This window comes from Sorex araneus, chromosome 2, assembly GCF_027595985.1.
Source record: "Sorex araneus isolate mSorAra2 chromosome 2, mSorAra2.pri, whole genome shotgun sequence".
NCBI lineage: Eukaryota > Metazoa > Chordata > Mammalia > Eulipotyphla > Soricidae > Sorex > Sorex araneus.
The window spans coordinates 218,182,038-218,208,620 of NC_073303.1; the positions used below are offsets into that span (position 1 = coordinate 218,182,038).

General features: G+C 63.1%; 1 protein-coding gene across 1 annotated transcript in view; it reads right to left on the reverse strand.

The window, feature by feature from the left end:
- Positions 1 to 425: 425 nt before the first annotated feature.
- Positions 426 to 26,583, reverse strand: part of LRP1 (LDL receptor related protein 1) — a 101,001-nt gene continuing 74,843 nt past the window's right edge. Inside the window, exons 43-89 of the mRNA XM_055129189.1 lie at positions 25,492 to 25,696; positions 25,122 to 25,314; positions 23,521 to 23,646; positions 22,656 to 22,784; positions 22,368 to 22,487; positions 22,132 to 22,245; positions 21,458 to 21,607; positions 21,242 to 21,364; positions 20,635 to 20,751; positions 20,362 to 20,490; positions 20,095 to 20,217; positions 19,838 to 19,978; positions 19,387 to 19,577; positions 17,898 to 18,081; positions 17,728 to 17,813; positions 17,439 to 17,558; positions 16,515 to 16,702; positions 16,227 to 16,432; positions 15,089 to 15,277; positions 13,810 to 13,958; positions 13,329 to 13,422; positions 13,088 to 13,204; positions 12,661 to 12,780; positions 12,245 to 12,367; positions 12,021 to 12,146; positions 11,325 to 11,441; positions 10,598 to 10,704; positions 10,382 to 10,514; positions 9,905 to 10,024; positions 9,567 to 9,689; positions 9,115 to 9,255; positions 8,898 to 9,032; positions 8,689 to 8,808; positions 7,041 to 7,309; positions 5,599 to 5,777; positions 5,096 to 5,202; positions 4,833 to 4,949; positions 3,918 to 4,094; positions 3,674 to 3,814; positions 3,411 to 3,584; positions 2,859 to 3,020; positions 2,374 to 2,548; positions 2,141 to 2,242; positions 1,942 to 2,006; positions 1,750 to 1,840; positions 1,510 to 1,654; positions 426 to 1,370 (exon numbers count right to left, since the gene is read on the reverse strand). Coding sequence (XP_054985164.1) covers positions 1,230 to 1,370; positions 1,510 to 1,654; positions 1,750 to 1,840; positions 1,942 to 2,006; positions 2,141 to 2,242; positions 2,374 to 2,548; positions 2,859 to 3,020; positions 3,411 to 3,584; positions 3,674 to 3,814; positions 3,918 to 4,094; positions 4,833 to 4,949; positions 5,096 to 5,202; positions 5,599 to 5,777; positions 7,041 to 7,309; positions 8,689 to 8,808; positions 8,898 to 9,032; positions 9,115 to 9,255; positions 9,567 to 9,689; positions 9,905 to 10,024; positions 10,382 to 10,514; positions 10,598 to 10,704; positions 11,325 to 11,441; positions 12,021 to 12,146; positions 12,245 to 12,367; positions 12,661 to 12,780; positions 13,088 to 13,204; positions 13,329 to 13,422; positions 13,810 to 13,958; positions 15,089 to 15,277; positions 16,227 to 16,432; positions 16,515 to 16,702; positions 17,439 to 17,558; positions 17,728 to 17,813; positions 17,898 to 18,081; positions 19,387 to 19,577; positions 19,838 to 19,978; positions 20,095 to 20,217; positions 20,362 to 20,490; positions 20,635 to 20,751; positions 21,242 to 21,364; positions 21,458 to 21,607; positions 22,132 to 22,245; positions 22,368 to 22,487; positions 22,656 to 22,784; positions 23,521 to 23,646; positions 25,122 to 25,314; positions 25,492 to 25,696 — 6,604 coding nt within the window. The 3' untranslated portion in view covers positions 426 to 1,229. The remainder of the gene's footprint in view (positions 1,371 to 1,509; positions 1,655 to 1,749; positions 1,841 to 1,941; positions 2,007 to 2,140; positions 2,243 to 2,373; positions 2,549 to 2,858; positions 3,021 to 3,410; positions 3,585 to 3,673; positions 3,815 to 3,917; positions 4,095 to 4,832; positions 4,950 to 5,095; positions 5,203 to 5,598; positions 5,778 to 7,040; positions 7,310 to 8,688; positions 8,809 to 8,897; positions 9,033 to 9,114; positions 9,256 to 9,566; positions 9,690 to 9,904; positions 10,025 to 10,381; positions 10,515 to 10,597; positions 10,705 to 11,324; positions 11,442 to 12,020; positions 12,147 to 12,244; positions 12,368 to 12,660; positions 12,781 to 13,087; positions 13,205 to 13,328; positions 13,423 to 13,809; positions 13,959 to 15,088; positions 15,278 to 16,226; positions 16,433 to 16,514; positions 16,703 to 17,438; positions 17,559 to 17,727; positions 17,814 to 17,897; positions 18,082 to 19,386; positions 19,578 to 19,837; positions 19,979 to 20,094; positions 20,218 to 20,361; positions 20,491 to 20,634; positions 20,752 to 21,241; positions 21,365 to 21,457; positions 21,608 to 22,131; positions 22,246 to 22,367; positions 22,488 to 22,655; positions 22,785 to 23,520; positions 23,647 to 25,121; positions 25,315 to 25,491; positions 25,697 to 26,583) is intronic.

Sequence of the window (26,583 nt, forward strand, 5' to 3'; positions counted from 1 at the left end):
CCCCCCCCCCAGGCTGCACAGCCGGATTAGCATGTCTTTTTTTTTGGAGTCACACCTGATGATGCACAGGGGTTACTCCTGGCTCTGCACTCAGGAATCACTCCTGGCAGTGCTCAGGGGACCATATGGGATGCTGGGAATCGAACCCAGATTGGCTGCGTGCAAGGCAAACGCCCTACCCGCTGTACTATGTTCCAGCTCCAGCATGTCTTTTAAGGCCACCTTACCCCTTCCACCCCACCCCTTCCCCCCTCGCCCCCCCCCCCCCAGAGCGGCGTGCAGAGGCTGGCGGGGCACTCCAAGGAGCGGCACCAGCCTGCCCTCCTGTACAGAGCGCCCCCTGGTGGCCGGGGTGGGCCACACACACAGCTCAGTTCCAGGAGTCTTTCACACAAACGGTAGTAGACACTGAGGTGGTTTTTTTTTTTTTTTTTTTACAATTTTATTTATAACAATATCTGTGTTATTTAGTTGTAAAGGAATTCAGCAAAAATTATTAAAACGTTCGTGTCCCCAAAACGGGGCTGCCCGCTTGCCCTTCCTTGGCGTGCCCCACCTCCTCATCGCCAGGGGAGGGGAGGCTAGGGGGACCGTCGACCAAAGAGAGTCTCCAGCCCTGGGAGCCTGCGTGGCGGCACTGGAGAGGGGAGGGCCTGTCTGCAGAGTGTGGCCATCTCAGAGGTGCCCCCCGAGGGAGGCTGGGGTTGGCCTCCCCCAAGAAGAGCTAAAAAAAAAATGCCATCCTTTCCTTCCTGCCCTCAGCCAGAGTCAGCTCGGGAGCGGGCAGGGGGCCTCTCCCTTCCCGGAACCAGCCCTCGGGGGGGGGAGCTGGGTGGGGGGGGCGGGGGGGGGAGAGCGGGAACAAAGTGTCTCATACAGGGAGAGCAGCATCGCCCGCTCTCCCAGTGGGGGTGCATTTCGGTGGGAAGGTGCGAGTCAGGGCTCCCTCGGACCTGTCAGCAGGAGCCCCCGGAGCCCTCCTGAAGCCCCCCTCCCTGAAGGCAGCATGGGGGGGGGGATGCTGAGGAGCAGGCAGGAAGGAGGAGAACGGAAAGAGATAATACTGTGCTCGCTTGCTCACTCACATATAAAAAGTAATTCCTTCATTTTTACATTTATACACCCCGGCCGGGCCGGGGAAGGGCTGGCTGGCAGGCGGGGGGGCTCATTTGGAGGAATTCTCTGGCAGGGGGCAGGAGGCTCTCTGGGGCAGTCCGAGGGGCGGGACCCTAGGCCAAGGGGTCCCCTATCTCGTCCTCAGGACCTCGGCCCAGGAGTTCTCTCTTCTCGTCCGTGCTGGCCAGGGAGTGGCGGCTGCCGTGGCCGCCCATGTAGAGCGTGGCGTACACGGGGTTGGTGAAGTTGGTGGGCTGCGGGGAGAGGGGTCGTGAGGGCTGGGCGCCCCTTCCCTCGGTTCCATCATCCACCCCAACACCCCCACCCGGCCCCTTGTCCCTGCCTCGGGAACCTTTTCCTTGCCCTCCCCCTCCCCCCCGGCCACCGACTCACCTTGTCAGGGTCCAGGGCAAAGTCGGCATCCAGGAGGCCCCCCACGTCGTCCGGCTCCCCGCCCTCGTACATCTTGTAGGTGGGGTTCCCGATCTCCACGTTCATGGCCCCATTGGTCATCCGCTGGTGCTGGAAACCCTTAGCCCTGGGAAGAGGCAGGGGTGTAAGGGGTAGGATTGGGGAGCGGGGGAGGTGGCCAGGATGGGGTGACGAGAAATGGACGGGATGGTCCAGACTCACCCCCGGACCCGCCGCTTGTACCAGAACACCACGCCAGCCACCAGGATCAGCAGCAGCAGCAAGAGCAGGGGGATGAGGATGGAGACCAGGTCTGCCAGAGGACCGGGGGAGACCGTCAGAGGGGCAGGGGGAGACAGCAGACCACGCCCCCCTGCCGGCTCCACAGCCCCCCCATCCCTGGCCGCCACCTACGTCCAGACTGCTCTTGGCCGACGACCAGCTCCTCACACCGGGGTCCGGCCGTGTGTGGGGGACACCTGCAGGCAGAAGGTGTGGGGTGAGTAAGCGTGACCACCGCCGTCAAGACTGCTAAAGGTGTGGGAGGGGCGCACCCGTGTGTGTGGGGGCAGGGGGCGTGGGCAGCGGTCCTGTGGGGCCTCGATGGACTCACTGGCACTCGGGCATCATCTTGCTGTCCATGGAGCAGGAGCCGCCGTTGCTGCAGTGGCCCTCGCAGGTCAGACAGCTGGGGGCCACACGACCGTCGGAGCAGCTGTGGGAGCAGCAAGAGTCTGGGTGGTCTGACCGGCCCGGGCCGGCGAGGGGTTCTGGGCGGGGCTAGAGGTTGAGGGAGGGGGCGTGGCAGGCCCTGGAGGGGGCGGGGCCCAGAAGGGGTACACTCACTTGCAGGTGACGTCCCCACTCTGCTTGTTGACCACGCAGGTGCCGTCGAGACAGCGGCTGCACTTGTTCACCTCGCAACGCGGGCCCTCGAAGTAGGCCGTGCAGCGGCACTGGCGGGGCCCGTCGGGCACCATCTGGCAGGTACCGAAGTTCTCGCAGTAGCCTGAGCACTGCCCTGTTGGCGGAACGCAGGGCGACCTCAGGCCCCTCTTGGGAGTGGAGGTCCCAACCCCCAACTGCTCTGGGGGACGCCTGATCCTCCTGGGATCTCTTCTGCTCTGTCCCCCACCCCACCAGACGGGCTCTGGGGCGCAGGCTGGTTCCCTGAGCTTCCCCACGGTGGACAGTGCTGAGGCCCGAGGGCGGTGCTTCCTGGGGAAGACGCCTCCCAGGGAGCTCCTGACCCTGCTTTCTTGACCTCGCCCCGAGGCTCTCCGACCCCCAGCTGCACATCCCCTGCCCTGGGGTGCAGGGAGGTGACTCACGGTACTGGCAGCGATCACCCAGGAAGCCCGGAAGGCAGCGGCACTGAGGCTGGTTGCCCTGGTTGACGGTGCAGGTGCTGTTGTTGGCACAGTAGCCCGCACACACCTGCTGGGTGCATTTGGGGCCCGTGAAGCCCGTGGGGCACCGGCACGTGGGCATGCCTGGCGGGAGAGGAGGTGTGAGCAGGGCTGTGGCCCAAGAACCCATCGGACCCTCTGCAGAGGATCAGGGCTGGGACCTGCGGGGGCATGACCTAGCGGGAGGGCAGAGCACGGCCAGCACCCCCACCTGGGGCGAGGCTGTGGGGGCGAAGTTGGGTGGGGTAGAGGTTATTGGGCTAGGAGTGGGCAGGGCCATCGGGGCGGAGCTAACATGGGAGGAACCAATGGGCCCTTTGGGTGGGGCCAACGAGATGGGCAGGGCCATTGGGGCGGAGCCAACATGGGAGGAACCAATGGGGCGCTTTGGGTGGGACCAATGAGATGGGCGGGGTCACTGGGGCGGGGCCACAAGTGGGCGGGGGCAGCAGGACGGGCCGGGAACAACCATACCCGAAGGGGAGGCAGCGCAGGTGCCCCCATTGCGACAGTACTCCCAGCACTGGTCCATTTCACACTTGTCGCCAGTGTAGCGGGGCTGGCAGCGGCACTTGGGCTGCCTTCGGGCGTTGAGGAAGCAGCTGCCGCCGTTGAAGCACTGCAGGTTACAGGTTCCGGGCCGAGGCGCTGCGGGAAGGAGCAGTGGGGCCAGTTCAGGGTACGGGGGTTCAGGGCGGCAGGAGGAGGCCCGGGGAAGGGCGCGCGCCCGCGCTCACCATCGGGTGGGGGTGTCGGCGAGGGCACGGCCACGCAGGTGCCGTTGTCCAGCCGCTTGCCGTTAGGACAGGTGCAGACGGGCCCGCTGGGGCTCAGCAGGCAGAGCCACTCACACTTCTTGCGGTCACAGGGGTTGGTCACTGCAGGGGTGGACAAGGTGGTGGTGGGGGGAAACTGAGCCATCTGACCAGAGCCCTCTCCTGCCCACCAGGCCCCGAGGCCGGGCGCTCCCTGGGCACCCACCTTCGGGCTGCTTGTGCTGGTGGTATAGCACCACGTCGGAGGCGTGGCTCAGGCCACCCGTTAGGTTGATCAGGGGGCTATGCCCAAACTTAGAGATCTTGAAGACACGGTTATTGATGTAGGTGACACCGTAGATGTAATCCTCAAAGACATCGATGCTGAAGGGGTGAGTCAGGCCTGAGGGAGGAGGCGGGCTCAGCAGGCACTCGGGTCTTGGGGCTCCTGCCTGGACACTAGCTTCCAGGGCTTCCCAGCTTCACCTCAAACTCACCATGCCCCAAGTCCCCCTGCCCCCACCCCGTTCCCCCTCTGTGGACACTACTGGTAAGAGGCGTCATCATGTCCCCTGACCTTTTTTTTGGGGGGGGTCACACCCAACGATGCACAGGAGTTAACTCCTGGCTCTGCACTCAGGAATGACTCCTGGCGGTGCTCGGGGGACCATGTGGGATGCTGGCAATCGAACCCAGGTCGGTCGCGTGCAAGGCAAACGTCCTACCCGCTTTGCTATCACTCCAGCCTTCCCCCCCGCCCCCTAGACCTTTTTCTTCTACTGGGCCCCATCTGCTACTGCTGGGGGCCATCCGAGCTCTGGGCTCCAGGATCACTCTGAACCGTGCTCGGGGGCCTCTGGCGCCAGGGATTGAACCCAAGCCTCCCCCGGTAAAGCCTGCGCTGGGCCCATCGCGCCCTCTGGGTCAGGACTGTTTGCTGGCCCTTCTCGCCACATTCTCTAGGCTCCTGCAGGGACCCTCCGTGGCCTCCATGCGGCCCCCTGCTCACTGGGAGGAGGGATCCGTGGGCCTAAAGTGGCTGGGGGCAGGAAGAGGAAGGTGGGCGGGCGCTGGGCGTGCCCTGTGGGGGGATCTGGGAGGCCCAAGCTGGGGCTGGCTGAGTCCACGGAAGGACACTGACCTCGCTTGCTGTCGGCAGCCACAACGGGGTCTGTGCCATTGAACCGGATGCTGCCGATGATGGAGAGTTTGGCATCCGCCCAGTAGAGCCGTTCGTTGTAATAATCCACGGCCAGTCCTGGCGGAGGCAGAGAGCACTGTGAGGGCTCAGCCTGGCCCGCCCCAGGGCTGCTCCAAATGCCTCTTCTAGGGAAGGCCTTGGGAACCTCATGGCCCCAAACGCCTGTCCGAATGCCTGTCTCTTCCGCTGCCCGCGCCGCGAACCTGTGGGCCACTGGATGTTGTCTTGCACCAGGGTTTCCCGTAGGGTCCCGTCCATCGCGGCTGTTTCAATCTTGGGATGGTTTCCCCAGTCTGACCAGTACATGGTGCTGGGGAAGGAGAAGCCATGAGCGTGGCTGCCACGGGAGCCTGGCCAAGGGGGGTGGGGGGGCTGTGGCTCCTAGAGGAAGTGGAGTTCTCTCTGCCACCCCCGGAGCCAGGAAGTCAGCTTTCCCAAGCTAAGGGCCTTCGACTCTACAGCCCCAACGGGCTGATGGAAGCCGCCGAAGAAGCCAGGACTTGTCAGGTCCGACCTATGAGGGGCACTGGGCATCCTGGCCGAGACAGCGTCAGAAAGGGCCAGCAGCAAGACCAAAGGGCCCGAGGACATGGCCTCAGCCTGGTCTGCGAGGGGAAAGGCACACCTAGGGGTATTGGGTGGCTACCCGTCTCAGGGATCTCCTGGCATCACCCCTGATGCCTCCACCCCCCAGTGCTCTGCCCACCCCCTCAGCGGGTCCACCACGATGGCGTGAGGCTCGTCGATCATGCCCGAGATGAGAGTCTTCCGGTTCTCGCCCTTCATCTGCGCCACCTCGATCACATCCCGGCCCGAGTCGGTCCAGTACACGTTCCCGGCCACCCAGTCGATGGCGATGCCCCTGGGCATCTTCAGTCCTGAAATCTGTGTGGAGGGCTCAGAGTTATCATCCCTGCCGCCAGTACATCCCTAGAAGTCATCCCCGGGTGAGATGCAATTCCCTGCCTTGAACTGTTTTGGAGGGGGGCCACACTGGCTGTTTTTTTTTTTTTTTTTTTTTTTTTTGCTTTTTGGGTCACACCTGGCGATGCACAGGAGTTACTCCTGGCTTTGCACTCAGGAATTACTCCTGGCGGTGCTCAGGGGACCATATGGGATGCTGGGAATCGAACCCGGGTTGGCCGCGTGCAAGGCAAACGCCCTACCCGCTGTGCTATCACTCCAGCCCCCACACTGGCTGTTTTTTTGGTGCTCAGGGCTTACTCCTGCCTCTGAGCTCAGGGAGTATTTCTGACAGAGTTCAGGGGACCATGTGGAAACCCAGGCTGGCCACATGCAAGGCACGTGCCTCGCCTGCTACCTCGCCAGTCACTCCCTGCCTTTATCCAAGGTGCCCTACATAAAGCTTTCACAAGTTTTTATGGATAAGTCATTATTATTATTATTATTATTATTATTATTATTATTGGGTTGGATCGATAGCACAGCGGTTGGGCTTTCACCTTTCACGTGGCCGATCCATGTTCGATTCCTCCGCCCCTCTTGGAGAACCCGGCAAGCTACTGAGAGCATGGAGCCCGCACGGCAGAGCCTGGCAAGCTCCCTGTGTGTATTGGATATGCCAAAACCAGTAACAATAAGTCTCTCAATGAGAGACATTACTGGTGCCCGCTGGAACAAATCGATGAGCAACGGGATGACAGTGACAGTGATTATTATTGTTTGGTTGGGGGCCACACTTGATGGAGCTCAGGAAACCACATCAGTATCCCAGACCAAACTGAGGTGTTACCTGTAAGGTGCACGCCTTCCCTCCTCTACTTGCACCACCTCTCTGGCCCTGGGTGAGACACTATTAGCCTGTCTCGTTGAGGCTCTAAGCGGAGCCCCAGGTGCTGAGCAGACCGGCTACGGTGGATACAGTGGGTGGAGATGACGGTGAGGAACTGAAGGGGGCTGCTGCAGGCCGGTTTGTGCTCTGCACTGCGGCCTCGGCTGCGAACTGGCCCAGCCAACCCCCAGCAGCTCTCACTGCTCTGTCCACCTGCCCCTGCCTCCCGGCAGAGTCCAGCCCGCCCCTGCCTGCCAGCGCCCCACCCTCTGCCGTCTTCTCCACACTCTGCTCTGAACCACCTGCTCTCCCTCCCTGAACTGTGCCTCTGGGCGGACCCCAGGCGTGGTGCTCACATTGAGGTGGGTGACGCCCCGGTCGATCTGCCGCCGGTGGCGGTTGGACGTGGTAGGGGGGGCGGCAGGTGGCAGGCTGCGGAAGGAGATGGTGCCCGTGTGCCAGTTGGTCCAGTAGACCCGGCCGGCCTTGACGTGGACGTCCATGGCGTCGATGCGGACGCTCTCGTCACCCTGGAAGGCCTGCTCATAAGCTGAATGCGGGTGGCTGGGGAACAGGCTGCGGATCTCATTGTCATCAGCAATGTACAGGACCTGATACTCAGAGCCTAGAGGGGCAGGAGAGCCAGACGTTAAGACTGGGGGGGGGGCGGTGTCCCTGTAGCTGGAGGAATCCCTGGGCCGTGCTCCCCACCCAGCAGATCCTTCAGCCAGAGCCCTTCTCATCCTCCGTCATCCTCGGCACTCAGCACTGCCCTTCCCCGAGCTGACCTAGAGTGACCTGCCCCCGGGAAGCTGTCCCTGTCTCTCCAGCACCATGGCCTCAGCTGCACGCTGTTAGATGTGTGCTCTCAGAGCATGTGCTTGGGGGTGTGCAGGCACAGGGATGAAAAGTGGACAGGCAACAGGCATGGAGAGTGTACAGGCACACGCATGGAGATGTGTGCAGGAATGTGCATGGGGTGTGCAGGCAAAAGTATGGAGAGTGTACAGGCATATGCACGGGGTGTCCAGGCACAGGCATGGAGAGTGTACAGGCACAGGCATGCAGGTGTGTATAGGAATGTGCATGGGATGTACAGGCAAAGGTATGGAGAGTGTACAGGCATGTGCATGGAGTGTACAGGCACAGGCATAGAGTGTACAGGCATGTGCATGGGGTGTACAGGCAAAAAGGTATGGAGAGTGTACAGGCAGGTGCATGGGGTGTACAGGCAAGTCATGGAGAGCGTACAGGCATGTGCATGGGGTGTACAGGCACAGGCATGGAGAGTGTACAGACATGTGCATAGAGTGTACAGGCACAGGCATGGAGAGTGTACAGGCACAGGTGTGGAGGACACAGGAACATGCATGGGATGTAGGTTTGTGGGGAGTGGGATGCCTTTGAGCCCGTGTGGTGAGGTGGAGGGTGCACATGAGCTCTCGTCAGTGCACAAGCCAATGCCCCTGTGTGTGCACCCAGGTGTGTGAGCAGTGTGGGTGTTGGCGCGTGAGCCTGAGGAAGGCGCAGGTGTTCTCCGGAGCATCCAGGGAAGGAGAACAAACCAAAAAGGAAGTAAATAGGTGAGGGGGTGGATGTGTTAATTAACTGGGTGGAAGGAATCCTTTCACAAGGTGTATGTATGCCAGACCATCGCCTTGTGCACATTAAATATAACACTTCCGTCAATTATACTTCAATAAACTGAAAAAATAGGTGTAAGGGGAGTGTGCAGGGGAACCCCCGTGGCTGAGAGTGGGACAGTGTCTGTGACCTCCTCGGAGTGACGGGTGCGCAGACCTGTGGGGAAAATGCGTGCTGCCTGGGCCCCACACCTCCCCAGATGCGCCAGCCCCGGGCACTGCGCCCTCCGCGGGTCCAGGGTTTTATGTTTGGGCCAGGAGGCGTAGAGGAGAGCGCCCTCTGGCGGCGGCCCGTTTGTACTGGCGAGGCGAAGCTGCAGAGCCCGCCCACTCCCCGCCCTCCTTCCGGGCGCTACGAGACCTTCAGCCTTGCAGGTGTTGTGCGTCTTCATGAAGTTGCGAGCACAACTGCAGAGGTGGCCGCCTTTGGTGTTGTTGCAGAGCTGAGAGCAGGTGCCGAAGCGCAGGCACTCATTGATGTCTGGGGAACACACGGGAGGGTCACACGGAGTCCGGAGACTGGGGTCTCTGCCTTCCTCGCCCCCTCCCCTACGGTTCCCACACCCCTACCCTGGCATCCAGGCTGGCCGGGCACGGTGTGGAAGCCAGGGCGGCAGGCACAGTAGGCGGCTTTCTCAGTGCGCACGCAGCGCGCCTCATCCCCACAGATGCTGGCGTTGGTGGCGCAGCTCATCAGCTTGGGGTCTGTGGGGGACAGAGAGTGGGTCCTCTCCCCTGAGTCACCGGTTCCCGGCTGGCCCCAGAGCGGGCCCGCACACTCACTCACCTATGCTGCAGTCCTCCTCGTCCGAGCCGTCCCCACAGTCGTCGAACATGTTGCAGCGCAGGGAGGAGGAGAGGCAGCGCTGGTTCCGGCACAGAAACTCTTTCTTGTCTTTGCAGTGGGCAGCCTGGGCCGTGGGGGACTCTGGAGAGGGCGGGGGCTTCAGGTTCTGGGCATTCAGCCCACCCCCACCCTCACCGGTCACGTATACAGGTGGGTCCCAAAGCCTGGCCTCTGTCAGGCTTGCAGGGGAAGCTGGTTAAATATTCGATTCCCACTCTCCACCGCTGGTGGTAGTGGAGGACCCAAAGACGCGGTCCCAGGCTCCCAGCAATAGATCCTCCCTTTGCTAGGTGAGTCCGCTTAGCAGACATAGCTCCCTCCTGCCCAGTACCACCCCCTGGACAGCACCCCCACTCAGGCTCCCCGAGACCTCCTCTCATTGGCCGGCTCACCACAATCCTCCTCATCAGTTCCATCCCCGCAATTGTCAGTTCCGTCGCATTGGCGGCCAATCCACAGGCACACACGGTCGTTCTTGCACCGGAAGGGCCGGTTGGGTGGGCACACGAATCGGGCTGTGAAGGGAGGAAACGGAGGAAGACCCAGGCTTAGGGGGACCGACATGGGACAGGCAAGAGCCTTTCCCAAAGGTCCCGCCTTTCCCAGAGGCCCCGCCCCTTTCAGACTCCCCGCCCTTCCTCAGGCCCTGCCCTTTCCCAGAGGCCCCGCCCCTTCCCCGGAGCCACGCCCTTTCCAAGAGGCCCCGCCCACTCCAGTTTAGCTGGCTCACCGCACTCCTCCGGGTTCTCATCCGAGTTGTCGCCGCAGTCGTCCTCGCCGTCGCACTTCCACGCCAGCGGTTTGCACAGGGTGTTGTTGCACTGGAATTCGTCCAGGGGGCAAGTCCTCACTGGGCATGGAGGGAGCAGAGTGAAGAATGAGCCCTGGGCCCCGGCTGCAGGGCGGGACCTTGCCCAGACCCCTCCCTCCCTGCCAGACCCGGGTTCGGGTCCCCCCCCGCCCCCCCCCCGCTCAGCCACCCGGGAAGCCTGCAGACATCTGCCTTGGCTCTGGGGTCTCTACTCTGAGACCTCTTTGGCCCTGGCCTTCCCTCCGTGCCCTCCGGGCCAGCGAGCACAGGACGGGCAAGCAAGCCCGCTGAGCCCGGCTGGCCACACGGAGCTGTTTCTCAGTGTGGGTGGGGCCCACAGAGCCGGGCTGACAAAAGTGCAGTTTGGGGGGTGGGGAGCGCGGTGCAGGGGCTCACCCCCGGTGCCACAGGCTTCCTCATCGCTGCCGTCCATGCAGTCGGCGTCCGCGTCACAGCGCCAGCGCAGCGGGATGCAGTGGCCGCTCTTGCACTGGAACTGGTCCATGTCGCAGCGGGGCGTGCAGTCTTTCTGCAGGTCCCGGGGAAGGCGTCCTGGTCAACATGCCTGCGGCCCCCGACCGTCCCCCTCCTCCTCCCGGGGTCCTCACCCACCTCATCCGACCCGTCTGCGCAGTCGTGGTCCCCGTCACATTTCCAGCGGCCCGCGATGCAGCGTCCGTTGGCACAGGAGAACTCACTCTCGGAGCAGGGTCGAGGGGCTGAGGAAGGACGGGGAGAGACAGGCCCCGGCAGGTGGGCACAGGCACGCGGCCCTCTGGGGCATCCACGGCCCTTGTCAGAGTGTGCCTGCCCGGCCCCAAATCCCTGAAGGCTGCGGTCAACGGACAGCGCGACTGAGATGCTCGACCACAGCTGGTCAGCGACAGACGGGTGCCCACACTTATGGGGGGGCAGACACAGGGCAGAGGAGGACAGGTGCCGGCCTGCCCTTGGGACAGACACTGTGTCAGGGGCGGGGAGCGGCGGGAGCACTGAGACACCAGGGGTGCGGGAGGGGCCAGAGGCGGGTGATGGGCGGGGCTCTGGGGCAGAGGAGGGGTGGGTGGGTGTGGTAGGGGGCGGGGCACATCAGAGACACCTACCTCTGCACCCCCGAGAGGACAGTGTGAAAATGGAGAGAAACATGAGATGAAGTGAAATGGCACAAACTCAAATACACGACATGGAGTGGGGTGGGGGTGGGGTGGGGGTGGGGTGTGGGGGGAGGAGCTCCGCAACCCCAGCCCTGGGAGGGGCCCTGGTGCCCAGGGCGGGAGGGGTGGGGCGCTGCTCCACCAGGGCGGCCAGGGTGCCGGGGAAGGGTTCCCGGGGGACATACTGCAGCTCTCCTCGTCCGAGTTGTCCCCGCAGTCGTTGTCGTAGTCGCACTGCCAGCGGCCAGGCACGCAGCGGTTGTTCTTGCAGCGGAACTGGTAGGGCTCGCAGGTGCGCTCGTCTGCGGGGGCGGCCAGGGCGGAGGGGGGCACGTCAGGGCCTCGGAGTGGGAGGGGCCAGCCACCGCGGGGGAGGGGCAGGTAGTCTGGGAGGGGGCTGTGTTCTGGGGCGGGAAGGGTGGGGATCGGGGGACTCGGGGCGAGAAGGGTCCACTTAGGTAAGTACTGATGGTGGGGGCCAGGGGAGCGGGCAGGGGTGGGGCGGGGTGGGGGTAGCACTGGAAGCCTGTGGCCAGTGGGTGGAGACCTAGACCACCCCCCACGCCCATGAGGGGGTACAGCCTTCTATCAGGGGGCGCAGCCGTCCAGTGAATGTCGTCTCTCACGAGTGTAAACCTCCTCAGTGGGTGTAACCCCCCAGCGAGTGCAACTACCCAGTGAGTGTAGCCCCCCATTGAGTGTGACTACCCTCAGTGAGTGTGAACCACCAGTGAGTGTAGACCCCGGCGCTGTAACTCCCCCCAGTGAGTGTAGACCCCACCCCGGTGTTGTAACTCCCCCAGTGAGTCTAGCCCCGGTGGGTGTGGCCCCTGGTTGTGTCCCCTGCAGTGGGCCCCGACACCGGGGCGAGGGCGGCTCACCGCACTCTTCCTTGGGCTCGTCTGAGCCGTCGCCGCAGTCGTCCTCCCCGTCACACTTCCAGCGTGCTGGGATGCAGCGGCCTGAGTCCTTGCAGCGGAACTCGTCTACACCGCAGGTCATCTGAGCTGCAGGGTGGTGGGGAGGGGGAGGGGCCTTTAGGAGAGGCTAAGCCGGGTGCGGGTGGTGGGGGGGCGCTGCGGGAGGAGGGCACGGGGCCACTCACTGCAGTTGGCCGGCTCGTCGCTGCCATCCACGCAGTCGTTGTCCCGGTCGCACACCCAGACCCTCGGGATGCAGCGCTTGGTGATGGAGCACTGGAACTGGTTGGGGGCACAGGTCACCTCGGCTGCGGGGCGGGAGGCAGGGTGAGGATCTGCCGGCTTCGAAACGCCTCGGCACCCCCTCCCCCTGCCTCCCGCCCGCACGGGCCTGGGAGACAGGGACAGTCAATCTCGAGTTCGCTGCCTTTGTTTGCGGGACCTGCACACCTCTTTGTCAAGCGCGATGATTTTATGAGCAAACCAAGTCACACCCGGTGGGATTTATGTCGCCTGGCTAAGAAGGCTCGGTGGGAGCGGCGGGGGGCCCAGCAGGAGCGTGGGGAGCCTGCGTGTGCATCCCGCCCGCCCCGGCACTCACGGCAGTCCCTCTCATCCTCGCCGTCGCCGCAGTTGTCCTGCCCGTTGCAGCGGAAGATGCCGGGGATGCAGCGGTTGGTGTTGGTGCACTTGAACTGGCTGGGCAGGCAGACGTGGATGTCTGGGGGGTGGAGAGGTGCAACGGGGGCTGGGTGGGTGCCCTGGGGAGGCCGCTGTGGGCGCAGCCTCCAGCCCGGAGCCCAGGGCTGGAGCAATAGCACAGCGGGGGAGGGCGTTTGCCTTGCACACAGCCGACCCAGGTTCGATTCCCAGCATCCCATATGATTCCCTAAGCACCGCCAGGGATCATTCCTGAGTGCAGAGCCAGGAGTGACCCCTGTGCATCGCCGGGTGTGACCCAAAAAGAAAAAGAAATATCCAGCCCAGAGCCCCAGGGACGGGGCAGGCGGACACCGGGCACCACTTACCGCAGTTGGCCTCGTCGCTGTTGTCTTGGCAGTCGTTGTCGCCGTCACAGATGAAAGCGGGGTTGGTGCAGATGCCGGTGGAGCACTGGAACTGCCCGGGGCGGCACTTGAACTCGGCTGCCGGGAGGAGAGCGGAGTCAGGGCGCTGGCGGCGGGGCCAAGGCTCTCAGAGTGGGGGTGTGTGTGTGGGGGGCCGAGCTGCTTGACCCCACTCCCCGTCCCGGGCCGGGCCGGCACTCACGACAGTCCGGGGGCTCGTCCGAGCGGTCCCCGCAGTCGTCCTCTGTGTCACACTTCCACCAGAAGGGGATGCACTTGTCGTTCTTGCACACAAACTGGGGGGCAGGCGGGGGCGAGAGGGGTTGGTGGGGGTCCGGCGGGCCCGGGAGGTTTGCTCTTGAGGGGCGGGGATGTGTTAAAGAGGTGGCAGGGCCGGGGGGCCCTGGAGGGAGGCTGTGCGGGGTGATCTGACGGAAGGCCGGGGTTTGCCAAGTGCAGGCGGGGCAGGCCCGGGGGGTCTCCGTGGCCGGGGGGCGGGGGCCAGGGTGCGGGGCGTTTGTGTAAGGTGACAGGTATAAGAGGGGTGCTGTGGGGAGACAAGAGGTAGGCAAGAAATGTGCGGGTGTTAGCGTGGAGAAACCAGGCGTGGAAGGACACGGGGGCAGGAGTTGGGGCCTGAGGGGCGGGGCCGGGGGGGCGCGGGCCCGGGGGAAGCGCCTCACCTGGCTGGCTGTGCAGTTGGACACGCAGGTGCGCCCGTCGCCGCCAAGGTAGAAGTTGGTGGGGCAGGCACACCTGTGGCCGCCCCCGGGGGACAGCAGGCACAGGTTGCTGCAGCCCCCGTTGTTGACCTTGCAGGGGTGGTTGGGCACTGCGGGGAGAGGAAGGCGGGGGCTCGGTCACTGCGCCCTGACCACTGGCCTCCACAGAGGGAAGGGCCGGGGCGCGGGGTCTCTGGTCTCTGCATGGCCCCAACGTGCTCAGCTGGGAGGGGGCTGAGGCCAGAGAGGTGGGCTGGGACTTCCTCGTGACCTCACTGGGTCACTGCTTCCCTGCCTCCCGCAGGCCTGTCTGCGGCCCACACCCCCTCGAGCTATGCCTGGACCCTCCACGTTGAACCCAGAATCTTCCCAACTGTACCCAGACCCGCCCTGGTTATGTCCAGACCCTTCCCAGCTATGCCCAGACTCCCCCTGTTGGACCCAGACCTTCCCCATCTGTGCCCAGACCCTCTCCAGCTATGCCCAGACCCTCCCTGGCTGTACCTGGACCCTCCCCAGCTATGCTCAAACTCCCCCCAGTTGGACCCAGACCCTCCCCAGCTACTCCCAAACTCCCCCCGTTGGACCAAGACCTTCCCCATCTGTGCCCAGACCCTCTCCAGCTATGCCCAGACCCTCCCTGGCTGTGCCTGGACCCTCCCCAGCTATGCCCAAACTCCCCCCAGTTGGACCCAGACCCTCCCCAGCTATTCCCAAACTCCCCCCGTTGGACCCATACCCTCCCATCTGTGCCCAGACCCTCCCCGGCTGTGCCCAGACCCGCCCTGGCTGTGCCCGGACCCTCCTTGGCTATATCCAGACCCTTCCCAGGTATGCCCAGACTCCCCCCTGTTGGACCCAGACCCTCCCATCTGTGCCCAGACCCTCTCCAGCTATGTCCAGACCCTCCCTGGCTATGTCCAGACCTTTCCCAGCTATTCCCAAACTCCCCCGAGTTGTACCCAGACCTTCCCCATCTGTGCCTGGACCCTCCCCAGCTATGCCCAGACTCCCCCCATTGGACCCAGACCCTCCCATCTGTGCCCAGACCCGCCCTGGCTATGCCCAGGCCCACTCTGATGGCCTTCAGGCTGCCGTCCCTGAGAGGCCGGTCACAGCCTGTCCCAGAGCCCTGGGATCACGCGCTCTGGCAAGCGTGCGCGGGGTGAGCAGGGCCCTCCCTATCCGGGTCCTTCCAGGCCGGCTTCCCCTTCCCCCGCCCCCACCCTCGGCCGCTCACCGTCAGGCTGGCGCAGGGCGTGGAAGACGTGCAGGTCCATGGGCCGGTGTAGCGTGCTGATGAGGAGGGTCTTGTTGGCGCCTGTGGTCTTGTGGGCCCTGTTGATGGACTTGGTCTCCCAGTCGGTCCAGTAGACGTAGTCTTCAAACAGCGTCAGCGCAAAGATGTGTGGGATGTCCTGGCTGAGCACTGTGCACGGAGAGCAGGCAGGACCCTGGTCAGTGCCAGACCCTCCTACGACACCTTTTGGTGTACATGCACCACACCCGGTGATGCTCAGAGCTAACTTTTGGCTCTGAGTTCAGGGGTCACTCCCGGTGGGCTCGGGGAGGGGGGCTGCAGTAACTCTCCAGCCCCCCTTGACACCCATTTCCGAGAGGGGCTGGCTCCAGGTCCAGGTGGCAAGGGGGCGTGCTCGGGTCAGAGGGTTAAAGCGGAGCTGGGGGCTCCGTTCAGTCCTTTCCCCCAGTTTCCTATGGTTTCCTAACCGGAAGTGAGGGCGTGCTGAGAGCCTTACCCCCCTCCACTCCACACCCACCTTCTCAGGATCCCACCACCCAGAACTAGCCTCTGAGGCCGCTTTCCTTCCTCAGGGACCAGACAGTGGCTCCAGGGGTGTGCCCTGGGGCGTCTAACGCCCCCATACCTGGGGGGAGGTGGCACTCCGGGACCACGCCCCTTGGCTGTTTTGTTTTTCTATTTGGGTCACACCTGGCACTGTACAGGGATCACTCTTGGCTCTGCACTCAGGAATCACTCCTGGCAGTGCTCAGGGGACTATATGGGATGCTGGGATTCGAACCCGGGTTGGCCGCGTGCAAGGCAAACGCCCTCCCCGCTGTGCTATCGCTCCAGCCTGCCCCCTTGGCCTTTATGCCCACTCTTTTTTTTTTTCTTTTTGGGTCACACCCAGCAATGCACAGGGGTCACTCCTGGCTCTGCATTCAGGAATTACCCCTGGCCGTGCTCAGGGGACCATATGGGATGCTGGGATTCGAACCCGGGTCGGCCGCGTGCAAGGCCAACGCCCTCCCTGCTGTGCTATCGCTCCAGCCCCCGGCCCCCTTGGCCTTTATGCCCACTCTTGCCCTCAAGGCCTGACCCCGCTGCGCCCAGCGGGGCTGCTGTGCCGACTCACCGACGTGGCGGTTGGAGCCGTCCAGGCTGGCAAACTCAATGTAGTCCTCCCGGGCGTCGGCCCAGTAGATGCGCTCGGTGACATAGTCCAGCGTCAGGCCGTTGGGCCACGTGATTTTGGTGTCCACGATGACGCTGCGGCTGGACCCGTCCATGCCAATCCGCCCAATCAGTGAGTGGTCGCCCCAGTCAGTCCAGTACAGGTACCTGGCGGGCGAGCGGGCGGGAGGGTGTGAGCACACCGGCCGCCCTCGGGGGCTGCCCCCACCCTCCCAGGAGGCCAGCATACCCGTTCTGCACGTCCACCACCAGCGCCCGGGGCTCGCGGAGCCCAGAGCTGACCAGCACAGTCCGGTAGGCCCCATTGAGCTTGGACACTTCGATGGTGTCGCGGCCTTTGTCGCACCAGTACAGGTTGCCGCCCACCCAGTCCACGGCCAGCCCGTCCGGGTTGCTGAGGCCGGTCCGGTGCAGCACCTGTGGGGGGCAGAGCCGGAGGAGCCCGGGGTGACCCAGGGCCCGACCTCCAGCCCCCCCCAAGCTTGGGAAACGGCCTGAGCCCCGGAGCCTGGGACTCTAGATGACAGAGACCACGGTGACCCGGTGGCGCCTGAGGCAGGGCTTTGGGGCCGGGAGACACCCCCTGACCATTCGGGAGAAGGCCTGCTAGTCCCAGCTGAGTCACGATCCCACACAGGGCCGGGGAACAGAATGTGGGGGGGGGGGTGGTCATGAGAATTTATTTTTGCAATAAACCCGTGATTTATTATCAGCATCGGTTAGAGGTGTACATGCCCCGGCATATGGAAACCTCGTGTGGAAAGGGAAACAGCCAGAGAAACCCTGCCCTTGACCCGTGGTTTTCTTTCTTTCTTTCTTTCTTTATCTTTTGCTTTTTTGGGTCACACCTGGTGATGCACAGGGGTTCCTCCTAGCTCTGCACTCAGGAATCACTCCTGGCGGTGCTCGGGGGATCCTATGGGATGCTGGGAACCAAACCCGGGTCGGCCGTGTGCAAGGCAAATGCCCTCCCCACTGTGCTATCGCTCCAGCCCTGACCAGTGGTTTTAAATAGCCACTGAGCACCCGTGCTGGCCTGCAGGTATGACGTGGTGGCAATGCCCAGACTTGTTGACCTGGGTTTCTACTGAGAGGGGAAGAGAGGGGGCTGGCAGCAGAGGTGTGCTGATTTAGTGGGGACCCCCCACCTCACCTGCACGTTGCTCCCGTTCAGGTGCATCCTGCGGATCATACTGCCCTGGGTGGTCACATCGGTCCAGTAAATCATCTGCTCTCGGTAGTCAAAGTCCAAGGCGACCGCATTGTTCAGGCCCTGGATTTGGGGTTGCGGGAGGGGCATGGTGGTAGTCAGGACAGGAAGAGTCGGGAGGGGGTGACAAGCAACGGCTCAGGTGGGTCGAAAGCGAGGGGGGGACTATACTAGATGAGGAGAGGCGGGGCTGGGGGGACGGGGCGGAGCAGGGGGGGGCACTGGCGGGCACCTGCTTGAGCAGCGTGTAGTTGGAGCCGTCCAGGTTGAGCTTGCGCAGGTAGTACCGGTTGGCGAAGATCAGGAACGGCTCCTCATCTGGAGACAGGGGGATCCTGGCTCAGCTCCTGGCGCCATCCGAGCACCCCGGGTCACCGCCCGCCCTCCAGTGGCCTGTCCTACCGGTCACAGCCTTGCAGCTGTGGGGGTCGCCGCCGCGGGGCGCGTAGCCCTCCACACACAGACACTTGTAGCTGCCATGGGTGTTGATGCAGCGCTGGCTGCAGGGGAAGGTGGTGCTGCACTCGTCCACGTCCGCGCACGTCCGGCCGTCGTCCTTCAGGCGGAAGCCGGGGCGGCAGCGACACTGTGGACACAGGGAGCCTTGGGGTTGGGATGGGCGGGGGCTCAGCCTGCTGCCCGGAGCTGTAGGGCGTCCCAGCCTGGGAGGCGTGGAAGGCAGGACGCTGCGCCTTTGAGGGGAGGCAGGCAGCAAGCCGACCAACCAGGTGCCTCGAGGGTTCCCCTCACAGAGTCAGCCACCGCCGCGTCCCGGCATTCTGAGGCTGGACTCAGGCCTCTCCTACGGCTGCTCACGTGCAGCCCCTGACCGGCTGCCGCCGCACCTCGGGCTCCTCTTCCAGTTCCTGCCACCTCCCCATCCTCCACGTCACCGAGCTCCCCGCTCAGCCTCGGACCTCCCCTCCTTCCCATCTCACTCCTACAGGGGCCTTCGGATGGCTGTATGTGTGCGGTGCTGACTCTCCTGTCCCCAGAATAGCAGATGTGTATCTCTGTGCCTGTCCGACCCCCGGGTCCTTCCTTCTCTTGTACCTGAGCAAGGCCTATGGGCTCCACCTTCCAGGCTAATGAGAGCTTTACTTTGCATGCCAAAGGCGAGAGCTCGGTTTTGATTGTTTGGGGCCACAGCTGGTGGTGCTCAGGCCTTACCCCTAGCTCAGGGATCACTTCTGGCAGGCTTGGGGAACTACATATGGTTCCAGGGACTGAATCCAGACCCGTTACATGCAAGGCAAGTGCCCTAGCCACGTAACTATTTCTCTGGTCTAAAATTTATTTCTCTTTTTTTTTTTTCTTTTGCTTTCTGGGTCACAACTGACGATACACAGGGGTTAATCCTGGCTCTGCAGTCTGGAATTACTCCCGGCAGTGCTCAGGGGACCATATGGGATGCTGGGGATCAAACCTGGGTGAGCTGAGTGCAAGGCAAACGCCCTACCTGCTACTGTACTATCACTCCGGATTTCTGTTCTGTCTGCTGCTGAGTGCCATGCCTGCAACACTGCCCAGCACAGCTGGTGGCTGGAACTGGCACAGTGCAAACTTCTGCTGTGTGTGTGTGTGTGTGTGTGTGTGTGTGTGTGTGTGTGTATGAGAGAGAGAGCTGATGGGTCACACCTGGCTGTGCTCAAGGACCACTCCTGGCAGGGCTCAGAGGAACTATGTGATGCTGGGGATCAAATCCAGGTGGGTGCATGGAAGGCACTGGCCTTTGTCACTAGACTATGTCTCTGTCCTCCATAAGCCCTTGTGGAAAGGACAAATGAGGGACGGCCTGAAGGGGGGTGGGGCGGTCGCTGCTGCCAGGTGTGGAGGGCAGACGCGCCAGCCCGCGGGGGAGGGGGTGAGGTAGGGGGATGGGGGGAGGCACCTTGAAGCCAATCTTGAGGTCCTCGCAGTCCTGGCTGCACCCGCTGAGCTTGCGGCTGAGACACTCGTTGACGTGGCAGCCGTGCTCGTCCGAGCCGTCGCCGCAGTCGTCCTGGCCGTTGCACAGCAGCGCCTCGGCCACGCAGCGACCGCTGCCGCACAGGAACTGCGAGGAGGCGTTGCACTTGTGCTCTGGGGGAGAGGGGCGGGGTCAATGGGGCGGGGCCATCAGGTCTGGGGCGGAGCCATCAGGGCCAGGGCGGGGCCTTCAGGGTGGGGCGAGGCCATCAGCGCCAGGGCGGGGCCTTCACGGCGGGGTGGGGCCTCAGAGCTGGGGCGGGGCCATCAAGGCCAGGGCGGGGCCTTCAGGGACGGGGCGGGGCCTTCAGGGATGGGGCGGGGCCTCCAGGACGGGGCAGGGCCATCAGGGCCACAGCGGCGCTGGCACCCACCGGGGCTGGTGCAATGCGGGTTCTTGGGCGCCTCGTCGCTCTGGTCGTGGCAGTCGTTTTCCCCATCGCACTCCCACTGGCGGGAGCTGAGACAGCGCCCGTTGGCACAGCGGAACTCGTTAGGGCCGCAGGTCGGGTACTCTGGGGGCAGAAGGGGGGCAATGAGGCTGCCGGTGCAGACCAGGCCCCAGACAGAGGAGCCGGGTGCCGACCCCCCCGCCCACACACCCTCCCCACTCCCCGGGCCCCAGCCTCACCACACTCAGGGGACTCATCCGAGCCGTCGGCGCAGTCCCGGTCGTGGTCGCACACGAAGTGCTTGGGGATGCACTGGCGGTTCTGGCACATGAACTCGCGCTCGTCACACGTGCTGTTGTACACTGCGGACGCAGCAGGCACACGCGGCGTCAGCGGAATTCTGGGCTGTCCGCCCCTGCAGAAGCACTACTACTCCCCCTTGATTCAGTTCCCCCTTCTGCAAAGTGAGCGTGGCTGCCCCCGCCCCTGGCTCCTCGGCCACTCACGGCAGCCTGCAGTGACACTCTCATCGGCGCCGTCCGCACAGTCCTTGTCACCGTCACAGAGCCAGCGCTCGGGAACGCACACGTGGGTGCCCGGGCAGGAGAAGGAGGAGGGGCCGCAGGTTTTGCCTTCTGCGGGGACAGCAGGGAGCACTGGGTGACTCGGTGACTCGGGAAATGCTGGAGGGTGCCGTGCCCAGCAGGAGGGGTGGGGGAAGGGTGCATGCGTGATGGGGGAGGGGGGCCCTCCCGCACCCCATCCCTGCCACCCCTCACCACAGTGAGCCGCCTCATCCGAGCCGTCACCACAGTCATCGCTGCCGTCACACAGCCACTGCTTAGAGATGCAGCGATGGTTCTGGCACTCGAACTGGGCCTCCGAGCAGAACTTGTCTGGGGCAGTTGGAAGCCACAGTTAGGTGCGGGGAGAGCAGGGGGGCCACGGGATGGGTGGGAGAGACAGCCCTGGCTCTGGGGGGGGTCAGCCGGAGCGGCAGAGATGCCCCCTCCCCAGCTCAGCGCCAAGGTGGGGGCCCTGGGGTGGAGACCCTTCTAGGATGCCGTTTCCTGAGAGGGAACCAAGAGGCAGAGTCTGGTCTTTGGGTTTTGAACCACACCTGGTGGTGCTCCTAGCTCTGGGCTCAGGGTCACTCCCAGTGGCACCAGGGACCGAACCCAAGACTCCTACATCGCCTAGTGGGCCTTGTCACCAGCCCATGGGTCCTCTCGTAGTTGTGGATCGTGCCTGGGGGTGCTGGGGGCCCACCTGTGCCACCTAAGAGCAGGTGCTCAGCCTAAGTACCTGAGCCGTCTCTCCACCGGGTCGACCAGCGCTAAGACCCGACCCCGACGCCACCTTCCCGGCCCCTGTGTTGTCACTCACTGCAGTGGGTCTCATCCTCGCCGTGCTCACAGTCGTCCTCCTTGTCACACGTCCAGCTCATGGGGATGCAGCGCCCGCTGGGGCAGGCAAAGTAGTTCAGGGGGCACCTGGGTCGCTTAACACCTGGTGGGGGGCGGAGGCACGAGCGTCTTCAGGACTGCCCCGGCCCCCAACGGCCCCTGCTCTCCCCCACTCCCGCCTGCCCGCTGGCCTGACCTGGGCAGTCACGCTCGTCACTGTAGTCCCCGCAGTCGTTGGCGCCATCGCACACCCAGCTGGGGGCGTAGCAGAGGGAGGTCCGCTCGCAGGGCTGGAAGCGCACGCCCTTGACCCCCAGGCGGAAGTAGCTGCTGCAGTCGGTGGCGCCTGGTGTGTGCAGAGATCGAGGGTGAGGCCAGTTTCCCTCCTAATGCTAGTCTGGGGGCAGCTGCCTGCCCGTCAGCCTGTGTGTGTGTGTGTGTGTGTGTGTGTGTGTGTAGTGGGGGGCTCTCTTAGCAGGTAATCCCGTCAGAGTGTGTGTGTGTGTAGTGGGGGGCTCTCTTAGGAGGTAATCCTGTCAGTGTGTGTGTGTGTGTGTGTGTGTGTGTGTGTGTATGTGTGTGGGCAGAGATCAGGGGTGAGGCCAGTTTCCCTCCAAATGCTAGTCTGGGGGCAGCTGTCAGCCCGTCAGTCTCTGTGTGTGTGTGTGTGTGCGTGTGTGTGTGTGTAGTGGGGGGGCTCTCTCTTAGGAGGTAATCCCAACAGAGTATGTGTGTGTGTGTGTCTCTTAGGAGGTAATCCTCGGGAGAAGCAACAGGGCGGGACAGCAGCTGAAGGGGCGTGGGGGGGCTGGGGAGGAAGCCTGCGGGGATGTGGGTGGGCAGGAGCTGGGGGTGCGGGCAGGTGCTCACTGCAGTTCATCTCGTCCGAGGCGTCCTCGCAGTCCACCAGCTGGTTGCAGCGGCTGGACTTGCTGATGCAGGTGCCGTCCCGGCAGCGGAACTCACCCACGCTGCAGGCCTTCTCTGCAACAGGGCACACAGGGCCGCCGTCAGAGCGCCCACCCACCCGCGCGAACGTCCCAGACCGTCAGTCGGTCCTTCGTCCCGCCCGCCCGCCCGCAGGGTGCAGTGGGTGCGGCACTCACTGTTGCACGGGATTTCGTCGGAGCCGTCGCCGCAGTCGTCATTCCCGTTGCACCACAGCAGGTTGGACACGCAGCGCCCGTTGCTGCACTGGCGGAATGTCTTCTTGCAGCGACGCGAGTCTGCGGGGGGGGGGGAGGGCGGCGGGGAGCCCGCCCGGATGCCATCAGCAGCCGCTCCAGGGGGCACGGCCCGCGCTCACAAACCCAGCTCTCAGGGGCGCCCCCCAACGCATGAGCCCCTCTCCGTCCGGGCGCCACCCGGCCTGTGGGCATGGGAGGGCCCCTTACTGCAGTAGGACGGCTTCTCGTCAGACTTGTCCTTGCAGTGGGAGACGCCGTCGCACGTCAGGCTGAAGTTGATGCACTCGCCGTTGGCGCACTCGAACTCGTCTTGCGCCCGGCAAGAGGAATTCACCGCTGGGGAGCGAGATGGGGATGTGTCATGCGCCAGGACCCAAGGCCATTGTGTGCTGGTGCCCCCCCAACCAATCTTGGTGATCTCCCTAGAGGGCCCACCAGCAGTGCTCGGGAGGCTATGTGCGAGGGAAAGAACCCGCCCCAAATAGGCCGGGGATGTGCTCCAAAGGGGCCATCTGGGGCTGGAGTGATAGCACAGCGGGTAGGGCGTTTGCCTTGCACGCGACCGACCCGGGTTCGATCCCCGACATCCCATATGGTCCCCCAAGCACTGCCAGGAGTAATTCCTGAGCAGAGCCAGGAGTGACCCCTGTGCATCGCTGGGTGTGACCCAAAAGCAAAAAAAAGGGGCTATCTTCCCAGCCCCACAGGTGGTTGTTTATTTTTTTTTTTTGGTGGAGCAGGGAGGCCGTGGAGGGCACACCTAGTAGTGCTCAAGGCTTACTTCTGGCTCAGTGCTCAGGGATCACTCACGGTGGTGCTTTTGGGACCCAAGGGTGTGCCAGGAATCAAATCCAGGTTGGCTATTTGCAAGACAAGTGCTTTACCCGCTATACTAGCTCTCCAGCCCAGGTTTATTTCAGTTTTGGGGACCCACCTGCGCTCATGCGAACAAGGCACGCGCTGTGCCACTGAGCGCCCCCCCCCGCCCCCGTGCTGCCGTCGGCCCTGGCAGCAGGCCAGTAGTCGGGGTGGACGGGGTCGGGTGCCCAGGGCGTCGTCCTTCCTCCCTCACCCTGGCAGGTGAAGTCCTCCTGCAGGACGCGGCCCCCGCGGCAGGAGCAGTTGACGTGGCCTTGGTGTGTGAGCAGACACAGGTCCTGGCAGCCCCCGTTGTTGATGCGGCACGGGGAGAGCTCGCCTAGGCGGGAGGGCAGACAGCGGCTAAGCCGACTCTGCCGGGGGCGCCCGCCATCTGCCCTGCAGGAGGGGGGACGGGGAAGGCTCTGGGGGGCCCTGCGGTGAGTGTTGGGGGGGGCTGAGGTGCAGGTGCTCTTAGTTGGAAAATGTGGCCTTTGAGGAGACCCGAATCCAGACGCCTGGGGGCCGTGTGTCCAGTGGCTTGAGGCCCGGGAAGGCTGCAGTCCTCTTGGGGGACACTGGCCAGCCAGCCCAGCACAGGGGGGCGTGTCCAGTGCTCGCAGGGGGCGTAGTATTCAGAGGGGTGATGCGTGCGGGCAGGTTCTGTGGGTCTGTGGGGTTTCAGGTGGCAGGGATGACTAGAGTAAGTGCTGGAGTGTACGTTTGTGGGGTGGGGTGTGTGTGTGTGTGTGTGTGTGTGTGTGTGTGTGTGTGTGAGAGAGAGAGAGAGAGAGAGAGAGAAAGAAAGAAGGTTTGCAGGTTTCTTAGGAAAGCTGGACTTGCAGTGTTAGGTGTTCGTGCTCCTTTGGGAAAGGAGTGTCCAGGTTTGCGTGCGGTGTGTGGTGTGTCACTGTATCGGGTGTGAATGTGTGTATGGTCTATGAGCAGTCTGTGTGGTGTGTGAATGTGTGTGTGTTATGTGTTGTGTCTGGGGTGTGGTGTATATTTGTGTTGTGTAGTGTGATAGTGTGTGAGTGTGTCTGTGGTGTGTGGTATGTGAATGTGTGTGTGTGTGGTGTTTGTGGTGTGTGTCTGTGGTGTGTGTGGTGTCTGTGTAGTGGTTGTCTATGGTGTGTGTGTGAATGTGTGTGTGTAGTGTCTGTGTAGTGAGTCTATGGTGTGTGTGATCTGCGAATGTGTATGTAGTGTCTGTGTATTATGTGTCTGTGGCATGTGTCTGTGGTGTGTGTGATGTGTGGATGTGTGTGTGTAGTGTCTGTATATTGTGTGCTTGGTGTGTGTCTATGGTGTGTGAGATGTGAATGTGTATGTAATATCTGTGTAGTGTGTGTCTATGGTGTGTGTGATGTGTGAATGTGTGTGTAGTGTGTATATTGTGTGTATATTGTGTGTCTGTGGCGTGTGTCTGTGGTGTGTGTGATGTGTGGATGTGTGTGTGTAGAGTCTGTGTATTGTGTGTCTGTGGTGTGTATGGTGTGTGTGAGATGTGTGAATGTGTATGTAATGTCTGTGTAATGTGTCTATGGTATGTGTGATGTGTGAATGTGTGTGTAGTATCCGTGTATTGTGTATCTGTGGTGTGTGAGATGTGTGAATGTGTGTGTAATGTCTGTGTAGTGTGTGTCTATGGTGTGTGTGATGTGTGAAGTGTGTATTGTGTGTCTGTGGCATGTGTCTGGCGTGTGTGTGAGATGAGTGAGTGTGTGTCTTGCTGTGTGTGTGGTGCGGTGCGTGCACGGTGTCCACTGTGTCGGTGTGTGTGTCCGAGGGCGGGCGGGGCGGGAGCGCGCTCACAGCTGTTGGTGTCGTTGGCCACGGCGATGATGCCCATCGGCTGCTGGGGGATGTCCACGCGCAGCAGCTTCATGTCGCTGCCCACGTACTTGTTGGCCCGCTGCACCGCGCGCCGCACCCAGTCGGTCCAGAAGATGTGCTCCCCGTACACCGCCAGCCCGAAGGGGTGCACGGGCTCCGACTTCAGGATCACCTGCAGGGCGGCAGCACGGGACGCTGGGACGGCCCTGGCCCCGCCGGGCTCTGGAAGGTCGCCCCGGCAGGGCCCCCGTCAGCGGACGACAGCGGCGTGGCCACCGCGGCCGGGCTGGGCTCGCGTCCCCTCAGCCCGCCCCCGCACGCGCCTCCCCTCCTGCTGCCGGAGACTCACGTAGCGGTGGGAGCCGTCGTACTCGCAGCGCTCGATCTTGTCCAGCGTGGCATCGGAGAAGTAGAGCTTCTCCGCGCGGTGGTCGATGGCCAGCCCGTTGGGCGTGCGGATGTCCTTCTCGATGAGGGTCAGGACGTTGGCCCCGGACAGCGCCGCCCGCATGATGCTGGGGTGCAGCTCGTTCCAGTTGGTCCAGAACATCAGGCTGGGGGGAGGCACTGGGGGTCAGGGGTCGAGCCGGGCCCGCCCGTGGCCAGGACCAGGGTTCCGCTAGGGTGTCACAGACCCCACCAAAGGCTCAGAGCCCTCAAGGCCAACATGGTTCTGGTGCCTGGGGGCTGCCACTTGGTCTCCGTGTATACATGTGAATGCGTGTACAAGTGCGTGCACACATGTGCACGTTTGTGTGTGTGTGCGCACGTGCACATGTGTTTCTCAGGGTTCTGAAACCACATTCCTTGTTTACAGAGAGGCAGTGTAGCCCAGTGAGTCACACTCTGAAGGTCCATTCTCACTCTCCAACTTACCCCCTGGGAGCCTTAGTAGCTACTTGACCTCTCCATGCCTCAGTTTCCTTTCTGGAGGGACGACACTCTCCCTGCCTCCGACAGTGGTCTGAGGAGTATTTGTACTTTCTTTCTTTTTATTCTTTTATTTTTGGGTCACACCCAGCAGTGCTCAGGTGTTACTCCTGGCTCTGCACTCAGGAATTATTCCTGGCAGTGATTAGGGGACCATATGGGATGCCGGGGATTGAACCAGGTCTGCCGTGTGCAAGGCAAACACCTTTCCCGCGGTACCACTGTATCACTGTCATCCTGTTGCTCATCAATTTGCTCGAACGGGCACCAGTAACGTCTCCATTGTGAGACTTGTTACTGGTTTTGGCGTATCGAATACGCCACGGGGAGCTTGCCAGGCTCTGCCGTGCGGGCGGGATACTCTCGGTAGCTTGCCGGGCTCTCCGAGAGGGACGGAGGAATCGAACCCGGGTCGGCCACATGCAAGGCGAACGCCCGACCTGCTGTGCTATGGCTCCAGCCCACAGTATTTGTACTTGACTGGCAGCCGGCGAGAGCTTTCTCCTGGTAC